Source organism: Grammomys surdaster, unplaced genomic scaffold (assembly GCF_004785775.1).
Source record: "Grammomys surdaster isolate TR1022 unplaced genomic scaffold, NIH_TR_1.0 1029, whole genome shotgun sequence".
In the NCBI taxonomy this organism is placed as follows: domain Eukaryota; kingdom Metazoa; phylum Chordata; class Mammalia; order Rodentia; family Muridae; genus Grammomys; species Grammomys surdaster.
In genome coordinates, this window is record NW_021605448.1 from 30,004 (window position 1) to 47,509 (window position 17,506).

Sequence of the window (17,506 nt, forward strand, 5' to 3'; positions counted from 1 at the left end):
AATGTAAGTAAGAGCGTGTCTCCTAGCAGCTAAGAGAAAGAGGATGAATGAGAGGAAGGAGTGTAAAAGAAATACTGTGGAAGAACTAAGAGAAGGCTTTGAATCTCTGCTGATTTACCAATATGTAGCTTTTATTCCCTGTCTTGTTCATGAGAAAACAAACGTACCGTAGGCTGTGAGGGCTCAATGGACTGACAAGATGTGGGTAAAGTCACATGATATCCTAGCATAGGTGTCTTAGTTTGGTTTGTCCTAAAACACAAGATAGAAAGAGACCCTTCTTGACAAATTTGTCCTCTGTTCTCCCCTCCATAGGAGCTCCACAGCGTGTGTCCGCCACACATGATGTGCACAGGTGCGCATGCGCAAGGTCAAGTGCATGCGCACATACTCAGCTAAGACTGAACGGGCTTCACGCACTACGTTAAACTTTTCCCTTTGGGTTACTTAATTTTACATCCTGTCTGATTAGGATTGCTGTAGACACTGAATTACTCAGCTTGTGTCTGAGGCTCTAAATCATGTCACACCTCAGCAAACTTGGGTGTGCCTCATGACCAAATTTTCTTTCGTTTTTAACCACAAAATTCCAGCCAAATTATAGAACAGATGTGAAGACCCACCTAGAAAAGAACACTAATAAAATGATTTTACTTTCTTTATGAAAGCGAGAATTTCTAATGCTGACTTAAAATAATTGAGGATAGGTTTCATACCCTTGACATTTGGAACGTGCCTGGCTTGAGAATCGATGTAGCAATGACGGCTTCTTTGGAGTCTTACATAACGACATTTCCTTACCAACACTGTTGTTTGTCCTGCACATCATCAGTGCCAAGCTCCTAGTCATGTAGTGTTGTGTTTGCTGGCCTGGAGAGCAACTGACACTAATGCCAGCTTGGTTGGCTATACATACCTCCATTCATACCTAGGATGGTAAGCAAATCATAACTCTTACAGGAGGTTGCTGTCTGAACCAGGTGCTTCCAGATTCTTGAGATCTGGTTAGAAGAACTGAAAATTCTCCAGTTCTTTAGTCCAGACATTGAAGAGTTTTAAAGTAACTTTTATGTAAGAGCAAAGCAACAGTCCAGATCAGTACATTACATGCTAGCCCTAGACCCTGGAAGAACCCTTAGAACACGCAAGGGCCACACAGTATTGTTTGTAACCTCTGTTACATGGAGTTCAGGAGGAGGAGCTTCTGATCACTAGAGAGGTAAAGTGTGGTGTTCCCTTGATTTCAATCGATAAGCTTGATTTTGTGTTTCTTTAATGCATATGCCCTTTTGATTTGGACATAAGATATGATTTTAATCAGATGGACTTCTCACTACTCATAGGCATCAGATGCTAAACAGGAATTCTCCCTAAAACTTCACTCAGAGGATACTGCCTTACTGTGCATACAGGTAAAACCAGCCTAAACTTGATCAGCCTCTCTCTCTTGTTTTCAGGTTGTTTGACTTAGTTAAGATTTCCATTGCTGTGAAGAGACACCATGACCAAGGCAACTCTTTTGTTTTTGTTTTTGTTTTTCAAGACAGGGTTTCTCTGTGTAGCCCTGGCTGTCCTGGAACTCACTCTGTAGACCAGGCTGGCCTCGAACTCAAGGCAACTCTTATAAAAGCAAACATTTAATTGGGGCTGGCTTGCAGTTTCAGAAGTTTAGCTCATTATTGTCGTATCAGGAAGCATGGCAGCACACAAGCAGACGTGGTGGTAGAGAAGGAGCTAAGAGTTCTACATCTTGAATCGAAGGCAACCAGAAAAGACTGTCTTTCAGGCAGCTAGGAGGAGGATCCAGAAGCCCATCCCCACAGAGACACATTTCCTACAACAAGTTCACACTTACTCCAACAAGGCCATACCTCCTAATAGTGTCACTCCCTGGGCCAAGCATATTCAAACTACCACAGTGTTTAAATACAACCAGGACAGGACATTATCAAGGAGCTGCTAAGTGAAGAAACAGAATTCCTTAGTTTAAAGGAGGTATCCATGCAACCTGCTATAGGTAGGGTTCAAAGGTTTCCAACAGGTTGCCAGGTACATTATCAGAAAAGGGGAGTGTTTATTGCCCCAGCCATTTGGAGCCCCTGGCTGCTAAGCTGTTCCATACTTGGCTACTTCATAAAACATCAGGGGAAACTAAGCAGGCTCCAGGCTCTCACAGTCGTCCATTTCCTCTACAAAAAGTATGTTCTTCTTTTCATAGTGGAAATTGCTCACAAGGCCTCTTGCTGATTCTGACTTCTCTTCAGTTGGGGAAGAATCCTGGACCAATGGGGTAAAAGAAGTTTCCTGCTACTTCTGTTGACCTGCTAGCTATCGTACACCAAAAAAAAAAAAAAAAAAAAAAAAGGAATTGTCTGAGCATGCAGTGAAAGAAAACTCTTCCTCTGGCCACTTGCTGGTGGTGAAGCACCACGGGGGTGGTCTTTACTTGTGATATCAGTTCACTCAATATTGAGAGGGACTTCCAGTCCAACTAGGAGATAACGCTAACTTTTGGTGTTTTGTGGCTGCCTTTTGCTTTGGCGGCCTGCAAACAAGCATCTAATCTTGTGTCATTTCCACGTTTTGTAACTGTGTTTCATGACAAAAGTCAAATATCAGGCTGTAGTTTTAGGGTACAAACCTGGGCTCTAGCCACCCTAATGAGTTTGGCCAACCTACCTCAATATGCTTAGACTCAATATGCTTAGAGGCTATGTGGTGACATGCTTAGCTTTGGGGTTGATAAATGCTAGTAGTCTCCTAGCTGAACCAAAAAGGTTTAGCCTTACACATGTCAGACCTGGTTAGTACTGGGACGAGAGGTTGTATCTGATAGTCAAAAGGAGGTGAGACACAGACCTGGGAAATGAGTAGCTATTACGGGAGTAACATTTGTCCATAATACTTTTATCTTTGGCTTGAAACATTCCAATACTACACAGTCATAAAAAAATAAGCTGTCAATCAGCTTGGTAGAATCTTGGTTGAAATGTAGGTGTAGTTGGCTTTTTTCTTCTGAAACCTCACCCCACCCAGATCATTTATTGAAGGCTTCCTTTTTCCGTTTTTAATTCTTGGTACCCTTGTCAAAAGTCATTTGGCCATGAATGTGTAGGCCAGATTAAATGATTTAAACAAAGATTTTGCTAAGGGTAAAAATAACCCCAAAGCATCCATCAGAGTGAAGCGATTTTGACTAAAAAGCACTATGGTGGCTTCCATCAGGGTGCAGTGCTAGAAGCTTCTGGAGAGATACTTTCCCACTGTTCTCCCCAGATGATCTGCTCATTGCATTTTTGAAAAAAATAAGTGCATAAGAAATGTCTGTTTTACAGAAAAAAAGTTCTGAGAGTGTGAAAGGCTTGTGGTTGTGATCACAGTATCTCTGCCAGGTCCCCATGCTGACTGCCAGGCTCTGAGTCCTGATACCCTGTCAGTTGCTATGAAACCATTTTGCCCCATAATGTGTTATTTAATCAAAGTTCAGCTTTTTTTTTAAATGATGCAATTATGAAGATTCTATGTTAAAGCATTTCAAATTTGAAACTACTTCTTTTAAGGACAACACATACCTACCTTTATTGATCTTTTTTTCAAAGATAATCTTGACTTATTTAGGGTCTTGTTTTGCTACCGGTTAAATATTCAGGGGACTGGAGAAATGGCTCTGCAGTTACGAGCCCTTGCTGTTTTTATAGAATACCTGCAATCACCTCCCAGAACATAATTTGAAATAAAATGCCTCAGTGGATACAAGGCAGTTGTCATGAGAGTCTGATGCCTTGTGTTACAATTTCCTAGAACCTATGTATAGTGCCACATGTTAGCACATCTGCAGTCCTAGTGCTCCTTTGCACTAGGAGGGAAGTGGATACAGAATTATCTCATCTGGAAGCTTAGAGGCCAGCCAGCTTGGAGTTCACAGCAAGTGGTAGAAAGGAGATACCCTGCTCAAAGGATGTCAAAGAAGAGACAGCCCTTTTCCAAAGTGTTTCTGCCCCCTAAATGCATGACAGGGAAACACACACACACACACACACACACACATACACACATACACACACATACACATGCATGCACTCAGAAACACACACACAGACACACACGCATACACACATACACACATGCACTATGTATTCACGAATTTATTTTAATGCAGGAAGTTCAAAGTGAAAACCACAGAATGTTATTACAACCTAAGCATTTGTTAACAATTTTTAATGAAATTAGATCATTTGAGAAGCTAGTGCCTTCAAATCCTTTGTAACAAAAACCAACATGTTAACATTAAAATGTAAAAACCATGAGTGAGGAACATTTTCTCTGGTTTCAACTGACCTAACGTTTGATCAAGAGGTGACCTGACTGATAGTGCATCCAATATTCCTTCCCCTGTGGCATAGTGCACCACGGGGTGGGGCAATGCACGGGGCGGGACATTACTTTTTCTTTCCTCCTTTCTTCTTCTTTTGTGGGTCAGAAGCTGGAGACTTCTTCTCTAGCTCCACTTTCACTGCAGCTTCCTGGGCTGCCAACGCTTCCATCCTCAGACGCTCAGCCTCCAGCAGCTTCCTTCTGTATTCTTCTCGAATATCAAGAATCTTCTGCCGGGCTTCATCCACAGAGTCCTATTCCAAGACAAATTCCACACTTGTCAGTCTCACTGATAATAAGCAGAAGTACCAGAAACCAAGCAAACAAACAAAAATAAATACTTTTCCTTTCCTGATGTCAACAGACTAATGGGGAAGAGTCACTGAAGACAAGCTCTGGGTTTGTCCTTTATCACTTAGAATTAAAATGTGAAACTGTGATGGATGGCAAGTGAGATTTTAACATGGAATGAATACAAAAAACATAGTAAGTACCAGTGAGGAAAGAAAATGGATAAAGGTAGAGAAGTTGGTAGAGGTTTTGGTAGCAGAACTTTGCTTTGAATAAGTTCTGGATCAATCTGCCAGTTACACGGCAACTGTGCTCAATAGATCACTAACTTGCCACCTGCATCCTAGCTCAGACAAGATGGATCTGGGCTGGGCAGGTATTCTGAGTACCTAGCGCACTATCTTTCTCTCTTCCTATGAGACTAGATGACAGTATTTATCTAGGACACTGGCCAGCAGCGTGCTGCTGGATCCGAGCTTACTTCTCCATTCTCTTCCTATCTAAGGAGCTCTTTGCCATCAGTGGATGGCTCTTGGCTCACTGAATGTCACATTACTAACTCTTCCTGTCTCCCTGGTTGCTTTCTCATTTTCTCTTTCCTCACTGATGCTTACTGCTTCAAACCCAACACAACGGAATAACAAGGGTTAGTGGACTGATTCTAACATAAACAGAACTTTCTCAAAAGGCAAGTGTTCTCTTCATGCTGAATTGTTTGTTTGTTTGTTTGTTTCCTCCCCACATTTCTGCAACTGGTATGATTTTTTTCTGAGAGGCTGGCATACCTGGATGTCAGAGTCAGACTTCAAAATGCTTCTGATGAAATAAAACTATAATAACTACCCTAAAGTTGGATTCTTAAAGCAAACTTCATGATGAAGTTCATGTACAAGATGACAGCGCTAGCTAAGGAAAAGAGAATGAGCAAGACACAGACATCCTAGGGGTGTGGGTAAAGTCAGGTGCATGTATGCCAGTTAACTGGAGGGGATGTTTTTTAGAGAATTACTGTCTCCTGCTTGAAAAGAAATGTTACTGTTGGGTTTCTATTTAAATGGCTTCAGTCAAAATAAAAGTACCCTACCCTCAAATAACTAAGCTCTAAATTCGCTGTTCCTGGTAAATATGTCTTCTCAACATCACCTTTGTCTATCAGCTACTAAACACAGATAGACAAGCGACCTTGAAATTTCCTAATTCTGATGATATATTATATTATACTGAATCTATGAAATTTTAGCAACAATTTATCGATTCTGATTCATTTTTTCAAACACAATTACCATTCTTCCCTTTCAAGCATAAGAATAAACCAGAATGAAGGCCTTCTCTAGGAGACACAGATTTTAAATGCATTCATATTTCGAGTCTATATTATACTTTTGTGTTAAACAATGAGGAAATACATGAAATATAACTTTAAAAATCAAAACGAAGCATGATTATGCCATTGGTGCAATGGATAAATACTTCTACATTCTCTTTCAAGCTCAAGTTAACTTCTTGCCATCTGTATCAGATTGGTAAAGCCACAGAAACAAAGTACAGCAACCAGGATGCTTAGGTACTAGAAACGGATTGTTTTACAGTGCTTTATGTCACACATTCAACCAAAGTTGGCTCCATCTTTGAAGATGTGTGTGGCCATGTGGTTTACTCTAATCAATGAAATGCCACTGGCAATAGTGTGCTATTTCTGGATAGAAATGTCATGGCAGAATTGCCATTCTCAGTTCAGCATGGTCCCTTATATAGCCTTATATATTATATATCACTGCCATAATAGTCACAGGAGAGTTTTCTGCATAAGATCTCTTTCAGCCTCACTAAGTGTCTTAATAAGCATAAGAAGGACCTTCACTGAGCTGCAATCTCAGAATGAGAAATCCCAGGGTTTGGTAAGCTGAAGCCTATGAAACATATCTGTCTAGTGTTGGTTTGATTTTTTTTCCTAAATAGAGGCTTGCTTATTTGATGAATTCCCAACCAGTTAAGTATTATCTTTGATTTTGTGTTACTATTGGTAGGGTGAAGTAACTAGAAGCCATATATGTGCTGGACAAAAAGCCATAGGACCCACAGAGACAAAAAGTTTCCATATATATACATATATACATATACATACACATACACATACACATACACATACACATACACATACACATACACACACACACACACACACATACACATACACATATACATATATACATATACATACACATATACATGTTTGCCAGATCCTTGCATCAGACACTGAAATAGTGAGATTGTTACCAGAGAATACAAAAGTTTATCCTGAATGGCAGGTCCCTTTGGCTACTAAAGACAGACCATATCAAAGAAGGACAAAGATGGATAAAATACCTAGAAAGTTCTGTAGCTCTCGGTGCTTCTGTGTGTGTGTGTGTGTGTGTGTGTGTGTGTCTACTATATGTGTAGGCATGAGTGTGTGTGTTTGTGTCTGCCTGTATGTGTATGTATGAGTGTGTGTAGCATCTGTAAGTGTATGTGTGACTGTGTGTGTATGCGTGTTTATGTATATGTATGTCTGTTAGTGTGGTGTATATCTATGTATCTATATGAGGATGTTTGAGTATAGTCATGCATATTTATGAGTGTGAGGGAAGGAAGAGGAAAGCAATAAATCCCTATCACCACAGATGGAAGCCATCCTTACACATTTACCGTGTCTCTCCATTTCTAGTACCACAGTCTTTTTTAAAATTAACTTAGGCCTTCCAGGGCACATAAAGCTTTTCTTTGGACTATGTCTGCATTAAGCACCTCCATGCTGCTGCAGGAATGGGGCGGGGATAATGGCCACCCACAGTGAAGAGTTGTGGTTTTGATCTGTGCCTTTTAAATAAATGTAAACCAAGTAAACTTCCTTATATTCCATTCCACTCTCTCTCTATAACATCCATGGTACCAGCCTGCTGGGCCTGTGGGGTATCCTGTGTGAATGTGGTGAGCAAGCAGGTAGATTCTAACGTATCTTCCCACAGCCAGCCTGTCTCAACTCAGGTAGTTTCCCCAATAGTTCTCTACACTCATCTCATAAGACAGATTCCTATTATGATGGGTTAGTGGAGTTTTAAGGAGGCTGTGAATGAATAAGATACATAGACATATACCCATCCTTTCTGGGAGCTGGTAAACTGTAGTGTCAAATGTTAAGACTTCTTTCTATTCAGATAAGATAATAAGTGTGATTTCTTTTTACTATTACAAATGAGCTTGGCAAATGTTACCAAGTGTACTACTAGACTTACCCGCATCTTCCCATACATTTCCACAACCTCATCCTTTAGCTTAAAACGTTCTTCCCGATCAGTGTCTCTGATGCTGAGGATACGGGAGCGGTACTGCTGGAACTGGTGGATTTCTTCTGCCTTCTGCATTGCTCGCTGCTTAATCAGTTCATCTGTCAGCAACACGGCCTCATCAGTTGTTTTCCTTAATGTAGAATGTCGACCAAATGAAAATAACATCATTTGAGAACTTGAAAGTTAACGTTATTGCAGAATGCAAAGTAATTTAGAATTGTGTTATCAGTGAGTCAACCCGAACATGAGGGACGGCAGAATAAAACATTAACTTTTTAAAAATGGGTTAGATACTGTATACTGACTCATTGATATTTTAATAAAATATTGTGAAGAATATCTGTAAACTCAAATACATCATTACATAAAGTGAGTGTGGTACTGGTGTTCAAAACTATGGGTATTTTGTGGGATTTACTTTTGAATTTATCCAGTTAGTAAGTTGACAACATTCTCAAACACATAAGCATGTATGATAGACTTTATTAATCCTATTATTTAGTTCTGAAGAAAACATAACTTCATGAAATAATAGTAGTGGGTATCAAAGGACTTTATATCAAAAGGAATTTTTTTTTTACAAAAGTCACATAAATGAATTGGTGATTGAAATAATGAAACGTGACAAATTTATGTTTCAAAATCATGCAGCTCTAAAGCCTTACACAGAATTAAGACATAGTAAGCATTTAATTTCAACTTTTTGGTTACTTAGCAACTGCTCATTGGGGATATATCTAAGAATCTGTAAACACACTTGTCTGTACATATCTGTACATATGGTATGTACAACTTACCGCACATAATGACTGAAATCCAAAAATTCTAGTGCTTTACGGATTTGTTGTGGAGATGTTTCCAAAATTGTCGGAGATCGTGTTCGGACCACTGTTGAAAAGCAAAGCATATAGGTTTCCATAATTAAATAACCAAATTGCTATTATATCTCCTGGTCGAAAGCAATGTTTTCTGTTTAGGAACAACCTCGTGCTTTTGTTATGATTTTATTGAAATACTCTTATGAATTACACTTTATAGTTAGCCTCTGTTTGTTATATACTTATGTATAGCTAAATGAACAAATAGCAACATATTCTTTTCTAATTACAGGTAAATGAAGGAGGGAAAACAGACTCTTAGTTCAAATTACAAAGTTTCATCATAAGCAAGTTAAATGATTGAAAATTTAAAGAGTTTGAGAAATGTCTGATAGTCATGCTAAGCACTATGGTACACATAATTTAAATGTTCTTAAGTGTTGTACCTCCCACTGGATTAAGCAATACATAAAATAAGCACACCAAAGGCCAAAGGAACAACTTTATTCCATGCACCCATAGGGAGCCACAAGAAAAGGTTTAATAAAAATTTAGGTCTTTAGATAATAGTGACCCTTTGACTCTTCCAAGCCCCCCAAGTCTTCAAATTAAAAAGAAAGCATAGTTTCCCAGCAAAACCAAACCAATCAAAGCAAACCCCACCCAACTTGAAGAATGCAATGCAATACTTTAAATAAATCTATTAGGTTCTTTGATCAAAAAAATACAACTTCAAGACCTTTATATTATTCAAATGAGCTTCCCAACTGTCAAATGTCATGGCAACCTTCTCCCCCACTGTCTGTTGTTATGGAACCCCATCCTCCAGAAGCTAGTGGCGGCTGCCTTTAATCTATATCACTGAATCTAGGTTTTTTTGTTTGTTTGTTTGTTTGTTTGTTTTTCCTAGATATCTCCAGTGAACAAGAATGGCTTGGGTCACATGGTAAAATTACAGTTACCCTCTTAAAGGACTTTCAAACCACAATAGGTCTCTCTCTCTCTCTCTCTCTCTCTCTCTCTCTCTCTCTCTCTCTCTCTTTTCTTTCAATGTGTCAGCATGCAAACACACCCTGGCACGTGAGGGGAGGTCAGAGGATGACTTTTGGGAGTTAGTCCTCACCTTTCACCTTCCAAAGACAGAATTTCTCTTATTTCTGATGCTGTGCTCTACGCTCAAGGCCAGCTGGCCAGTGACCCTCCCGCCCCCTTGTTCTCCTTTCCCCACTTCCCATCCTCGGGAACTCTAGGAGACAGACGCAGGCCACCTCATCTGACTTTCTACTGTGGGAGTGAACTCAGGTTGTCAGGCTTATGTGGCAAGCAGGTACTTTATCCCACGAGCCCAACTCCAGCCCTCTACTGGAAGTAATTGTTGTTAATATCATGAAAAAAAATGTAGAAATTACAAAGGAAAAAAGTTGTTTCATCTTATTCTTTACGATTTCAATTCTTATTCCTAAGAGTAGTTTTGGATTCACAGCAATATTGGGAACTACTCTGCTTAACCCTTTACAAATACACACATATCTTCCCTCATTGTCAGTATTCCCAATGTCCATTACCTCCCGAATGCTGCAAGTTACTTTAGGCCTCACTCTAGGTCTTATACACTGTATGGGTTTGGATAACTGTAGAACGTCTTGTATTAACATATCATTGAGAGTACATTCACTGACCTGCAAGGACTCCAGGTACTCCTATTTTTCTCCCATAGATAGCCCACTCAGCTACTGATCCTATTGATACCTTTTCTAGTAGGCAATGGTGTCGGAACAGTGTGCGATGAAGTCTTTCCTGATCACTCCCTTTACTTGCCTTTTCATACTCCATGTTCATTTCTCAATGAATAAGACAAAGGCCATATGGATACCAGTTTAACTTTACTGAACAGAACAGAGTCAAAAAAAGTATCTTTAAGGTCTGGAATAAGATAAAGATTTTCATTTTCATTGCTTTCAGCCAACATAGTATGGGAGGCCTTACCAGAGCAATTAGGCAAGAGGAAGAATAACAAATCTTATTCAAATTGGAATGAAATGACATCATCCCTGTTTACAGATGAAATGTGCTTATATACAGAACTGTTAGAGCTAGTAAATTAGGTCACAGGACCTTCATACTTAGGTCCATAAAATACTGTATGGATTGCTTGGTTATCATAGGACTGGGTTTCTGATTGACAGGTTGAGTTTGGACCAGCCTCTCTGCTTTTTGTTCTTCATTCTGTTCGTGTGGCATAACCAATTTAATGATCTTTTGAACTGTAGTTATATCCTTGGTTTGATTTCAGCTTAATCACAGTGAATAATACTTTAATGTTCTGTTGTATATGATTTGTCTAGGTTTTCAAGATTACTTTTTAATTACGTGTGTGTGTGTGTGTGTGTGTGTATGTGTGTTGTGTGGGGGGGATGGTAATCTGCACATGAGTGTGTATGTGCCATGAAAGTCAAAAGAAAATGTCAGATTCCCCTGGAACTGGAATTATAAGTGGTTGTGAGCCTGAAGGCATGGATTCCAATAATAAAGCTCAGGTCCTCTTCGCTATCAGCAAGCACTCTTAAAGACTGATCCAACTGTTGGGTTTGTCGGATTTGGTTGAGAATTTTTTCTTCATCTAGTTTCATCAGGATATTGGCTCTTTTGTATTGCTGTACCTATCCGACTTGAGGCCAGTGCAATGCTATCTCCAGAATAAGTTTGAATAGCTTGAAAACTCATGCTGTCTAGAGTCTATGGATCATGTCTTCGAGTCAGGATTTTCAATCAAGAGACAATGGCCCCCATGGGATCCAGCCGGAAGGCATCATTAAGAGTAGCTAGAATGAGATTGTAGATCACTTCCATGACATGAATTTCTCAGAATCCCTCCTCCGTGGTATTTATGCCTATGGTTTTGAGAAGCCCTCTGCTATCCAGCAGCAAACTATTCTTCCTTCTATCAAAGGTTATGATGTGATTTCTCAAGCCCAGTCTGAGACTGGGAAAACAGCTACATTTGCCATATCAATTCTGTAGCAGGTTAAGTTAGATCACTAAGAACCACTCAGGCTTTGGTTCTGGCACCCACTGGTGAACTAGCTCAGCAGATGTAAAATGTGGTTATGGAATAAGGAGACTACATGAGTGCCTCTTGTCACGCCTGTTATGAGGGCACCAACATGCATGCTGAGGTGCAGAAGCTGCAAATGGAAGCTCCCCATATCATCATGGGCATCCCTAGCAGGGTGTCTGATATGCTTAACCAGAGATATTGTCCCCTAAGTATATCAGGATGTTTGTCCTGGATGAAGCAGATGAAATGTTAAGCTGTGGGTTCAAGGATCAGATCTGTGATATATTCCAAAAGCTCAATAGTATCACATAGGTAGTTTTGTTGTCTGCTATGATGCCTTCTGTTGTCCTTGAGGTGACCAAGAAGTTCATGAGAGGCCCTATTTGGATTCTTGTCAAGAAGGAAGAGTTGACCCTGGTCAGTATCCTCCAATTCTGCATCAATGTGGAACGAGAGAAGTGGAAGTTTGACACATTATGTGACTTGAATGAAACACTGACTATCATGCAGGCAGTAATCTGTATCTTTACCAGAAGGAAGGTGGACTGGCTCACTGAGAAGATGCATGCCCAGGATGTCACTGTTTCTGCCATGCATGGTGATATGGACCAAAAGGAACGAGATGTGATCATGAGGGAGTTCTGGTCTGGTTCTAGCAGAGTATTAATTACCACTGTCCCATTAGCCAGAAGAATTGAGGTGTAGCAGGTTTCCTTAGTCATCAACGACATTCCCACCAAAAGAGAAAACTACATCTACAGAATGGGTCAAGGTGGTTGGTTTGGCAGAAAGGGTGTGGATATTAACATGGTGACAGAAGAAGACAAGTGGACTCTATGAATCATTGAGACTTTCTACAACACCTCTGTTAAAGAGATGCCCCTCAACCTTGCTGACCTAATTTGAGGAGATGTCCTGATTCCTGGCCCTAGCCCAGAGTTCAGTCCTAGGGGTTGCTGAAGAATAGCTGGAGGAGGGAGGGAAGGGGGCCAAGGGATAGACATCTTGTGTTTGTTTGTTTAGTTCTCTCTCTCTCTCTCTCTCTCTCTCTCTCTCTCTCTCTCTCTCTCTCTCTCAATGTCACTTTTGGAGGCAAACAACAACAACAATAAAAAACATAAGAACTCATGTTGTTTGACACATATCTGATTCAATACAACAGGGAAGATAGCTGGTCCTGAGATTTTTCTCTGATGGAGAATTTTCTATGGATTCAGCCCTGCAGTTGGTCTATTTAGGTTTTCTATTTCTTCATCATGAAGTATTTAAATTTTAATTATTTATAATTTTGGTGTGCGTGCGTGCGTGCGTGCGTGCGTGCGTGTGTGTGTGTGTGTGTGAAGCCAGAGATCAACAGGTGTCTTTCACTATGGCCACCTACTTTTTGAGACATGGTTTCTTCCTGAACCTGGAGCTCATGGCTTCACTAGAGTAACGGGCCAGCAAACTCTGTGTATCCACCTGTTACCAAGCTGCCAAGCACTAAATCTGCAGACTTGAAGTCCTGTATCCGTATCACGCACATTACCTACTCCTAGCCATCTCCTAGCTTTGCCTCAAGCAATCAGTCAGTCAACCAAATCATCTAATCGCTGTAAGTTGTGCATCCAGAAATTTGCCCATCTAGTTAAGGTCATTGCCAGCATATAGTTGTTCATAGTAACTCTAATAATTCCTTCGTATTTTTCTGTGTTTAGCTTTAATTTCTTCCTTTCTACCTTCTATGCTTGCTTCTGCGATTCCCCACCCCATTTCAAGGTTAGTGTAGCTACTCATTTGAATTTTGATTTGTAGTCCTTGTTTCATTTATCTCTCAGTTTATATCTCAGTTATCTTTCTTTCCGTCTAAGTTTGAGTTTGCTCTGGTATCAGTTCTACAGTTCTGTGGCTATAGAGATGGTGGTGCGGTTGCTGTTTGAAGGAAATGTTCCTCCCCATAGACTGCCCTCTCATCACTGCCTCAGTTTTGCTAACAGTAGTTTCCAGAACACACATTTGCATTTGCATCACATCAGTAATCGTGCAAGCAGGATAAGCAAAACATTTTTCTTATAGAGCTCTTGTTCTTTGGCCACCATTTGTACTATTATTGTCATGTTGGTTGTGTGTCAGCAGTCAGCCAGTACAGCTTTCCAATTACTCTTCTCAAATCAATTAAAAAAAATCATATTCAGAAAGATGATTCTGATTTCTTCAAATATATATGGAATGACCTTTCTGTGTAGGTCTGAATCACTTTCTGAGGTTACTTCCTCTTGATCCAGATGACTTCCTTTGACACTTATTTGAAGCTATTTATTCTACACTTACATCCACTAGTGTTTGAATTTAGGAAAATTCACCTGTCTTCCTGTAATTACCCTCCCACCCTTCCCCCACATACACACATACTTTATTTTTTTTCATTTTGCTTTTTTTTTTTAGTGCTTAAAATTGAACTTAGAACATTGCATGTGTGAGGCAAATGCTCTACAATTGAACTATACCCCCAATTCCTATTTTGACTCAAGTTTCTAAGGTTGGTTTTTACTTAAGAATTGTTAGTCAACAGCATTTTCTTTTAATTCCAGCATTTGCTATAGACCTGGGGGGTGGGGGTTCACAATTGGAGAAATCTAGATTAATATGCCAGGGAGACATACTGTGTCCTCAGCTGTGAACACAGCTATTTTGGGGAGCCCTAATTTCACATGTATTCATTATAATCTGTGACATAGTGTTCTTTCAAGGACAGATGTAGGTGTTACCTTACCAACAGGATCAGGACTCATCAGGGGTTATAATCTATGACATAGCGTTCTTTCAAAGCCAGGTGTATGGATTACCTTACCAACAGGATCAGGACTCAGCAGGACTCAGCAGGAGTTATATAGTCTGTGACATAGTGTTCTTTCTCAGACAGGTGTATGTGTTACCTCACCAGCAGGATAAGAACTCACCAAACTCCTTCCGTGGCAGCTCTTCCTTCACTGCATTCTCACTACTTGTGGATTTCGTCAGAGAGCTGAGGGTCTTGGTCAGTTGACACTTCTTCCACAGTACACTTCCTGTTGGGGCTGGTGGCAGTTCTTTGATGTCTTTGATGTCTTTGATGTCTTTGATGTCTGCATCTTTCACAGTACCTAGTTCTCCTATAGCACAATGTATATGCTCCCGAAAAAAAGATAACTTGCACTCTGCTAAGTCCATGCAAACAAATCAAACAGGGCTTGTTTGTAGGAGCCCAGATTTGGAGGACATGATTCCAAAGCTTTCCGGTGTGTTACCAGGGTGTAAGCACCATGCACCGTCTGGGATGCCAAAGTGTGATATAGCTACTGTAGGCACATGTGTGAGGTGTGCTTGGAAGCCTCTTCAGGTTAAGAAAACCACATTCAGTCAGAGACCTTAATTTTTGACAGGGAGGTCTTTAAGTGTTGGGACCACTATATATAGGCAAGGCATTTCTCTTTGGGAACGGACTAGTGAGTCTTGATACTTATTGAAATTGTCCTAAAATCAACTGAAAAGCATTCTTACTTGTGAAGATCCTAAAGCTGGGAGAATTTTCCTTACCAGCAATTCTAATAGTGACTCTTTGGCCATGAAAATAATCATACAAACCAACCTCATTTTGGGAATTAGCCATGCGTTATTCTCCTATTTATTCACTCATTGTAGGTTATCTATTTTTCACCATATTCTAATTTGAATGGATCAAAAGATTTGGGATGTGAACTGCTTCTGCCTCCAGTGGTACCTGGACATTGTTAGGTCTGACTATCATGCGACAAGACAGTGGATCAAAGGAGGACCAGGTTTGCATGCTTTTTGGATCTCTTGTTTCTCACAAACTTAGAACTATTACTGAGACTCTCTCCACCTTGGAAATCAGAATATACATCAATGAGTTGCTATATAAGTGTAAAATAGAATATACTTTGTCTTCTGTATCTCTCGATTCTACATCCATGGATTCAGTCAACTAACCATTGATCAAGAATTTGTTAAGGCAGAGCTGGAGAGATGGCTCAGTGTTTAAGAGCACTGGATGCTCTTCTAGAGAAGCCAAGTTTGATTCCCAGCACACATAAGGCAACTGTCTATAAGTATAGTCTTAGGAGATTTGCTGCTGTCTTCTGTCCTCCTTGGACACCAGACACACATGTGGTACATAGACATACATGCAAGAAAACCCACATATACACTTAACATAAAATTAATTAATTAATATGACATTTTAAACATATATAGTTAAAGAATGACAAGACGCCCAGGGAGATAAAGTAATGCTTACTGTGTAAGCCTAGTGACCTGAGTTCAGCTCCTGGAATCTGTGTAAAGGGGAAAACTGACTCCACAGAATTGTCTGTCCTCTGTATGTGTAGTGTGGCAACCCTCTAAACAGCATGCACATACACATAGTACAACAAACACTAAATAATTTAAAATATATTGTTTAAAATTTTATGTGGTTATTTACTACATAGTTAGTTCTATGTTAGTTTTCTTTGTACTGAACATGTATCCGTGTTTGCCTTTATAGCCTCTAAATGATACAGTGTAACAACTACTTAGAAAGGTTGAATTATGATTGTAAGATATATAAGGACAAATAAAAGTATGCAGGCGAATAAAAACACACCACCATTTCCTTGAAGGGTATTGAACCCCTGTGCATTTTGGTATACACTGTAGGTCTTGGAAGCAATCACCTTTGAATACTAGAATTTAACTATAATTTAAGTAATGCAAGTTGACGAGCAATGACAGTAATTCCATATAAGTAGTTGTGTTGTTTGAATTTTTCTGCCCAGGGAGGGTCACTATTAGGAAGTATAGCCTTGTTAGAGTAGGGTGTGGCCTTGCTGGAGGAAGTGGGCCACTGTGGGATGGGCAATGAGACCCTCCTCCTTACCACATGGGAGCCAGTCTTCTCCTAGAAGTCTTCAAATGAAGATGTAGAATTCTCAGCTCCTCATGCACCAAGCCTGCCTGGATGCTGCCATGCTCCCACCTTAATGATAATAGACTAGACCTCTGAACCTTTAAACTAGCCCCAATTAAATGGTGTCCTTATAAGAGTTGCCTTGGTTATGATGTTTATTCAGAGCAATAAAACCCTAACTAAGACAAAAGTTGGTACCATGAACTGAGGTATTGCTGTGATGAGCCTGACTATTGTTTCGTTTGGGAGAATGTGGATTAGTGGACTTTGGATATAGAAAGCAGTGGAATGGTTTAAGTGGGACTTAATGGGCTATCCTATTAGGAATATGGAAGACTACGGCTGAGAATGATTTGAATTGAGCAGACCTGGCCCAAGAGGTTCTAGTGGAGAAGAAATTCAGTATGTGGTCTAGAGACTGTTTTGTGGGATTTTGGTGAAGAATGTGGCTGCTTTTTGTCCTTGTCTGAGAAGGCTGGGGTAAAAGATTTGTATTAGTTACATTGGCAAAGGAAGTCTCAAAAAAGCCCAGCAGAGACTTTGCTCTCTGGTTTAGTCTCATGAACATTGTTTAAATAAAAAAGGAGCAAGCTGAGAAAGGAAAAATATAAAATGTATGGTTCAAGTAGTAAAGAGGCACCAGGAAGCGAAATGGAGCTATATTCTATGTTCAAGGAGATAAATAGATCAAGTGAATGGTGACTTTGGG

The 17,506-nt window shown here is 40.0% G+C and overlaps 1 protein-coding gene and 1 pseudogene across 1 annotated transcript in view; one reads left to right on the plus strand and one right to left on the minus strand.

Moving 5' to 3' along the window:
• Positions 1-4,202: 4,202 nt before the first annotated feature.
• Adgb (androglobin) overlaps positions 4,203-17,506 on the minus strand; it is a 133,513-nt gene continuing 120,209 nt past the window's right edge. The window contains exons 35-37 of the mRNA XM_028783176.1: positions 8,792-8,882; positions 7,941-8,124; positions 4,203-4,628 (exon numbers count right to left, since the gene is read on the minus strand). Of these exons, the coding sequence (XP_028639009.1) occupies positions 4,440-4,628; positions 7,941-8,124; positions 8,792-8,882 (464 nt within the window). The 3' untranslated portion in view covers positions 4,203-4,439. The remainder of the gene's footprint in view (positions 4,629-7,940; positions 8,125-8,791; positions 8,883-17,506) is intronic.
• LOC114634600 lies at positions 11,558-12,776 on the plus strand (annotated as a pseudogene).